This window comes from Vitis riparia, chromosome 18 (genome assembly GCF_004353265.1).
Source record: "Vitis riparia cultivar Riparia Gloire de Montpellier isolate 1030 chromosome 18, EGFV_Vit.rip_1.0, whole genome shotgun sequence".
In the NCBI taxonomy this organism is placed as follows: domain Eukaryota; kingdom Viridiplantae; phylum Streptophyta; class Magnoliopsida; order Vitales; family Vitaceae; genus Vitis; species Vitis riparia.
The window spans coordinates 2,819,152-2,826,592 of NC_048448.1; the positions used below are offsets into that span (position 1 = coordinate 2,819,152).

General features: G+C 33.2%; 1 protein-coding gene across 1 annotated transcript; it reads left to right on the forward strand.

The window, feature by feature from the left end:
• Window positions 1-707: 707 nt before the first annotated feature.
• Window positions 708-7,032, forward strand: LOC117906972 (protein disulfide-isomerase). The gene is made up of 11 exons (XM_034820269.1): window positions 708-962; window positions 1,700-1,730; window positions 1,850-2,137; window positions 2,230-2,418; window positions 2,545-2,670; window positions 3,620-3,757; window positions 3,854-3,973; window positions 4,186-4,308; window positions 5,163-5,270; window positions 6,382-6,574; window positions 6,657-7,032. Exons 1-10 carry the CDS (start codon window positions 775-777, stop codon window positions 6,568-6,570), a joined length of 1,500 nt encoding a protein of 499 aa, XP_034676160.1. The 5' UTR covers window positions 708-774; the 3' UTR covers window positions 6,571-6,574; window positions 6,657-7,032.
• Window positions 7,033-7,441: the final 409 nt, after the last annotated feature.

Here is a 7,441-nt window from a genome sequence, read left to right on the forward strand (position 1 = left end):
ATTATATTAAGTCATAAAAAAAAGATCGTGGAAGATATGAAATTATTAAAATTAATTAATTAAAATAAATAAAATAATTATCAGATTTGTGAATCTAATCATTTCTATATTTTTGTTTGAAAAGTAATTTATTTTTAATATAAATATTTTTTTACCATTTTAAGTATTTGTATAAAAAATTATTTTTATAAAGAAAATATTAAGGATATTTTTATTTAAATAAAACTAAAAAATGATTTTCAATGAATTTTTTAATCAAATAATCCAAAATATTATTACTGTAATAGTGTAATTGGAAAAAAAAATCCAAAAAAGTCGAGGCCATTTATTCTATCGTTTCAAAAATTGAAGATTTTGAGGTATACATCCAGTGTAATCAGTAACTTCACGACCGCCTAGAAAGCACATACAACCATTCGCCACGTCTGCAATAACAAATCTTGGGCTACGTGGCATAATATCATTGGTAGAACAGATAAAATCTCAGTCGGCTACCATACCGTATTGGCATACTCACCCTATACGTTTCTTAAACGACGACCAGTCTCAAAACTATCTTTAGAAAAACGTTCACTATGACAAGGCGAAACCAATGGAATCATCCCACGTGGACAATCCACCTTAAAGGAAGCGAGTATACGAAAATCTAACTCTCGAGCGTCTAAGAGGAAACCCAAATCGCTCACGAGGCACCTTCCATGTTGGTGTCGTGTCCTCTCTACACAGTTTCTTATAAAAAACAGAGCCCGTGAGATAGAGTGAGAGTGTGTGGAAATGGCGACTAGGGTTTCGATCTGCTTGTTTGTATTGGCTTTTGCCTTCTCAATCTTAGCTTCGTCTCCGGTGAAGATCTCGGCTGCGGAGGATGAAGCTAAAGAGTTCGTCCTCACTTTGACGCACTCTAACTTCTCTGACATTGTCAGTAAGCACGACTTCATCGTCGTTGAGTTCTACGCTCCATGGTAATTCGGTTCTTGTTCTTGTTTTGATTTTGGATTTATCTCATTTTTCTCATTTAAATGTGCTGAATCGTGTCAGATCTTGATTTTGAATGTTTTATTTGTTTATGTATTTTTTTTTTTTTTTTGGAGATTTTGTTCAAATTAATGATCGCAAGGGAAATTAAAATTACAATTTTCTGGTGATTAGGGTTTCTCGATTTCAAGAAAGCAAAAAGTCCAATTTCGTTAGTGGGGGTGACTAAAAGTCTAAACCGCTTAAAAGTAATATAAATATATATATATATAGATATATATTTCGTTCCGCCGAAACACTTCATGAAAAGACAACATTAGATCTAGAGTTGAAATATGATGATGTTATGCTCTCTGCGTGAGTGGTGCTGAATTTATGGGCTTATCAAGTAAATGACTATCCGGGTCCTGATGTCGTTATGAAAATCTGTATATGGCTTTGTGTAAGTTTGTTCTCAAGACAATATGTATGTCTTCTCCTAGTAAGATGGTATCTATTTAAATTAGGCTGTTTTACTGGAATTGATTCTCATGTACCTTCTGCTTATGGACATAGGAGTCAATTTTCCTTCATTTTCTGCACCTTATCACTGGTGCTTCATATTTGTGATTCTATTATTGATGTAATCTATTAAAGTGTTTTCATAAAAGAATCTGCCTTTGGTTGAAAATGTGTATTTGTTTCTCCTCTGGTGGTAATGCTTATATTTGATCTATTATTACAGGTGCGGCCACTGTAAGAAAATTGCACCTGAGGTGATTAAAATTTTCTCGTTTCTATTGCTTAAATTCAATTTCCTCCTAACATTTGGGTAATTGTTTAAAATTATATTCTCAGTTCGTTGACATGTACAAGTTTGTTCTCTAATTTGTAGTATGAGAAGGCTGCTTCTATACTGAGTAGTCATGACCCTCCAATTATTCTTGCCAAAGTTGATGCCAACGATGATGCAAACAAAGAGCTTGCATCAGAATTTGAGATTAGGGGCTTCCCAACTCTTAAGATTTTGAGAAATGGAGGGAAATCTATTGAAGAGTACAAAGGTCCTCGTGAGGCCGATGGTATTGTTGAGTATCTGAAGAAACAAAGTGGTCCTGCTTCTGCTGAGATAAAATCTGCTGAAGATGCTAGCAGTCTTATCGTCGACAATAAAATTGTCATTGTAAGTGGTCAATGGCTGCTTTTCTTTCTTGTTTGCATTTTCTTTTCCTTTCAGGAAATTCAGCATTACGTACTTTTTCCACATCTCTCTAGGTTGGAGTGTTCCCAAAGTTTTCTGGAGAGGAATTTGAGAACTTCACGGCTGTAGCTGAGAAATTTCGCTCTGACTATGATTTTGTTCATACTTCGGATGCCAAATTCCTTCCTCGTGGGGAATCATCAGTGACTGGCCCCTTGGTTAGGCTTTTGAAGCCATTTGATGAACTCTTTGTTGATTTCCAGGTATCTTTTAGTTTATTGTAATATTCACTCTGCCATTTCTGTCTGTTTTAGCATGTTTTTCTTTTAAATATTATATTTCAGAATACTATGCATGGTGAGGTATTTCATTGAGGCCTTTGCTTGCAGGATTTTCATGTTGATGCTCTGGAGAAGTTTGTTGAGGAATCGAGTGTGCCTATTGTCACACTCTTTAACAAGGATCCTAGCAACCACCCTTTTGTTATCAAATTCTTCAATGGTCCCAATGCCAAGGTGAATAGCTCAGATTATAGAATTTGGAAATTTAGTATCTATTTTCTCCAATTAAAAATAGAAAATAGTTGTAACTTCTATAAATTGAGGTTATGGTTAGAAGAAACAATTTTTTAAAAAAATTGAGGCTTTGAAGCTTACCTTAAAAAGGTTGTGGTTTTTGAAAACAGTTTAAATAAATTGAGGTATTAAAAAAATTTTACTACCTCAAATTATAAAATTTTTGAAACTAATTTGTAAGCACGTATTTTTAAAAACAATTTAAATAAATTGAGGTATTAAAAAAATTTTGCTACCGCAAATTATAAAATTTTTTAAACTAATTTGTAAGCACATATTTCTAAATCAATTTAAATGAATTGAAGTATTAAAAAAAATTTACTACCTCAAATTATAAAATTTTTGAAAGTAAATTGTATGCACATACTGTAAGCTTATACTCTTTGTATTAGAGTTTCTACTTTTTACATAGAAATTATTACTAATTTTTGTGTTTTAAAAAAGAAAATAGGAAGTGTATCCAAAATGATACTTAGTTTATTATTTCTTTTTTTATCAATTGTAGTTTTGAATGCTATGCTAGAAGTAAAAATGGATTTCTTTAATATTCTTTGACTTCATTAGCGGGCAATTTCCAATGGAAGTTTTGTACAATTTTTGTGAATTTGTTTTAATTTTTTTAATGGCTAACTCCAATTTGCATGGAAGTCACTTGCACCTAAATTCTGCTTTAAGTTTGTGATCCGAAGTTGCTTGTTATTTCCTGCATCATCACCTATTTGACTATCTTAATGTCACATATGATGCATCCACACCTCTCTTTAATCTTGTTGTCCCCTTGTACTTCTACTCCAATCTCAATCTCATTCCTATTTCCCCCTTCCAACCATATTACTATTATGCCTGTATTTTTTCTATGGGATTCCTGTAATAATTTTGAAATTTGCAGGCCATGCTGTTTCTAGACCACAGCAGTGAGCTTTTTGATGCTTTTAAGTCAAAGTATCATGAAGTTGCTGAACAATACAAAGGAAAAGGCATAAACTTCCTCCTGGGAGATCTTGAAGCTAGTCAAGGTGCTTTCCAGGTTAGTTACTTTCCACCCATCCAGTCTCGTGTTTGTACTTCTTAGAAATATGTTTCTTCTTGACATGCTAAGCATTCCATCTATTTGAATGAGCAGTATTTTGGACTTAAGGACGACCAGGTGCCTCTCATCGTTATACAAACCAATGATGGACAGAAATATCTGAAACCTAATTTGGAGCCTGACCATATTGCACCTTGGGTGAAGGAATACCAGGTAATACACCTGCTTCTTTGATTTAATACTATTCTTCCATTATGATGATCGAAGTCCCTCATTGATGTTCGTACTGGAGAGATGAAGTTGCTTAATTGCTGGAGTTTTTTCCTAACTGCTTTTTCTGTGGCTATAAGATATTTATGCCATTGAGAGTGTTTCTTTTTGCGGTTATGTCTCAGGATCTTTCTAACTAAAGTACATTGCTGCAGGATGGCAAAGTGCTACCATACAAAAAATCCGAACCTATCCCTGAAGTCAACAATGAACCTGTGAAGGTGGTCGTAGCTGATACCCTCCAGGAAATAGTTTTTAACTCTGGAAAAAATGTTCTGGTGAGCATTAGCAAATAGTTCAGTTGATTGATAATCCCTTGTTTTCTAGCATGTTGCTTGGTTAAATTTTATTGTTGTAGTATTTCAATGGTCATTTTTTTTTTTTGATAGGTAAATAAAGAGTACATTATATTCATTATGGTTATTGAACAAGCAATTTCTATTTTTGTGGAGTTAATTGTTCCCAAGATAAGTTCCTTTAGTAGAGGTTTATTCTAATTTATTGGAAATAATAAAAAACTTAAGGAAACAGAACATGGAAATGTGTCTTACTCTTTGCTTTGATTTGTTGGATAATTTCTGAATTTGGTCTCAGTTAGCATTCAGCAAATCCTGCTGTTTGAGTCATATCTTGCAAATTTATTTCCTACCATCAAATAGCAGTTATTTTATTATATCTTATAAAATGAATCAAGGAAACAGTGCATGGAAGTATAGATGTGTATATTCATTCCTATACTATAAGAAAGGTACAAGAATGACATTCCATTGGAATCTTGCTAATGTTACCTCTGCTACTTTCAGTATATTTCTAACTACACAGTTCCTTTTATCATGATTGAAATTTTGAAGTGATGCTTTATAGTAAAGATGAGCATGAATCTTTTGCTTGTTCTCTTTTATATTTGAATTAATGAAGAGTTATATAGATTCTTTTCATGCGTTTTCTGCTCCTTATCTTAATGGATATATTATTATATGGATGAAGCTAGTGAATTGGTTTACAATATCAATATCTACATTACAGTTCATGCATGGAATCTCAGTGATAGATCCAAAAGTTCTCTTCCTCCTACCTCATGCATTTAACTTACATATAATAATATTGTGGCCAACTTCATTCTGCAGTTCTGGTGGAGTTTTATGCTCCTTGGTGTGGGCATTGCAAAAAATTGGCTCCAATCTTGGATGAAGTTGCTATCTCCTTTGAAAATGATGCTGATGTGGTCATTGCAAAGCTGGTAAGATTTCTTATCCAATTTAGCATTGATGTGGTCATTCTATTATTCCACTACATAGCATAAACTATCTTCCAATGTTTTACTGCATTGAAAATTGTTTTCCAATGATAGAGACATATCTAAATCCCTGCGACACAATCTATAAGAAAACATTGAGTCGAACCATTAAGTAGCAAAATTTATGCTTATAAAACTGCTGAAACTTTGTGTGATAATACCCTATGATTCCCTTTGAGTCGTACCATACTGTTGCAAGTTAATGCCAGTTTGGGACAATACCTAATGCATTACAGCCAAAATTTTCAGGATTTGTAGCATTGTGGTTGAGGATGATTGTAACAAAGATAACCTAGGTCACTGTTCTCGTATTCAACTTTTATTGTTGCACCACACTCATTAGCTATTGTAGTGGTGTTCATTAAATCTACTATTAATTAGTTGAAATTCAGAAAAAGTTATGAATGTAAATTCTGGCCCATCAAACCTTTTTGTAAACAATATTCTTCATAGTTGTTTCTGTATCAATGGAAGTGATAAATTTCTTCCACAATTGTGTTGATATGCTTGGGATGCTTTCTACTGTGATTGGTTAACAATTAATTTGCATGTCAAAAATTTTTCAATCTTTGAGGCTTCTGACCTGCTTATCTGGATCATTTTCTTTTGCAAGAAATTCTTCTTAGCGGATGTATAGTTTTTCTTTCTTTCATTTTTTATTTCTGTTGCTAAAATTTTGTTAAATACTGATCTCTTTTTGTTTTATTCCATTTATATTGATCCTTTGTGTCAGATATCATTCATCTGATCATTATTTGAATTCTCTACTCTCCCTGTGTTTCCCAATTTGCCCACTATTAGGATTTCATATGCATTCTGACACCTAATCTTGGGAGAAACCTTACTCTTTTCTTGGATTTCTTGACATCTTTGTGTAGATATGAATTATTTTACCCGATTACTGTGAATTTGTTAAATATCGGGACAAGGTTGCGTCTTCTAGGTCAAAAAGGGAATTTTAAGTGTATTTTCTGTCTTGGATATGATGAATCCTTTTTTGGTTTGTAAATTCGTTTGTGACGCCATAACTTATCTCCTTGTACTTGCTTTCTAGGATGCAACTGCAAATGATATCCCAAATGACACTTTCGATGTGAAAGGATACCCAACTCTGTACTTTAAGTCTGCTAGCGGAAACATCTCGCAGTATGAAGGGGATAGGTCGAAGGAAGACATCATTGAGTTCATTAAGAAGAATCGGGATAAGGCTGCTCAGCAAGAAGGCTCAAAAGATGAGCTGTGATGAGGTAAAAGTCACAGTTTGTTGCTGACTTCCTCTTCCAGATTGCTGGGGAGGTTTTGAAATTGATTCATTTTCCTTACATGCAGTGAGGGCATCCTTGTCATCTGTGAAGAAGATACAAACATTTCCCAGTTGGGTACTACTGGTGGCGACTATTATACAAAAACGATCCATGGATGATAGCAAGAAATGAAGGCCTTATCTCTCTCCCTCTCTGCATTCCTCCTTACCACCATTCTCTCTTTCAGTTGAAGTTTTTATTTTTAAAGTCAGAATAAAATGGGGAGGGGTTCGTCTGGCTCTAGTAGCTGCAGTAGTTTTCAGTTTCCAGTTTTGATGATAATACTATAGTTTACAGTGTAACAATTATGTGCCTGTATCTGCTCTAATTTAGAAGTAATATTTCTGGTACTAAGATTTTCTTATATTGCCGGTGAAATATATTTATGTGTTTTTGGTCTACCTTTTTTTTTTTGAGGAAAAAGAATATTTATTGCCTCACGTGGAAGTGTTGGTGCATACTCCACCACGACTAGCCTTCTGATAGGGAATAATGAGCCCTTGCTCTTTCATGGTGGTATTTACTAATTCTCTATCTATATACTGAATTTACAAATCAAGATAACATTCTTTTTGGGGTGATAATGGGGTTGATTTTTTTAGGTATCCCGAGTTTGAAATTTAAATAAATAAATTAGAGACGGGTTTAAAAAACTTGTGTGGTTTTAGGAGTTGTTTCTAGTCCATTATGCATCAAAATTAATTTTAATTTTTTTTGTTATTTTTTTATTTTAATATAATAATGATAATAATTAGTTTTTAATAAAATAAATTATAAAAATTTATAATGTTTTAATTATTTATAAAATAT

Excerpts from the sequence above, each read along its gene's own strand:
- LOC117906972 (XM_034820269.1), top strand. The coding sequence starts at position 775 with ATGGCGACTAGGGTTTCGATCTGCTTGTTTGTATTGGCTTTTGCCTTC. Across the intron at positions 2,671-3,619 it reads TCAATGGTCCCAATGCCAAG|GCCATGCTGTTTCTAGACCA; the intron begins GTGAATAGCTCA and ends TGAAATTTGCAG. Across the intron at positions 3,974-4,185 it reads CTTGGGTGAAGGAATACCAG|GATGGCAAAGTGCTACCATA; the intron begins GTAATACACCTG and ends ACATTGCTGCAG.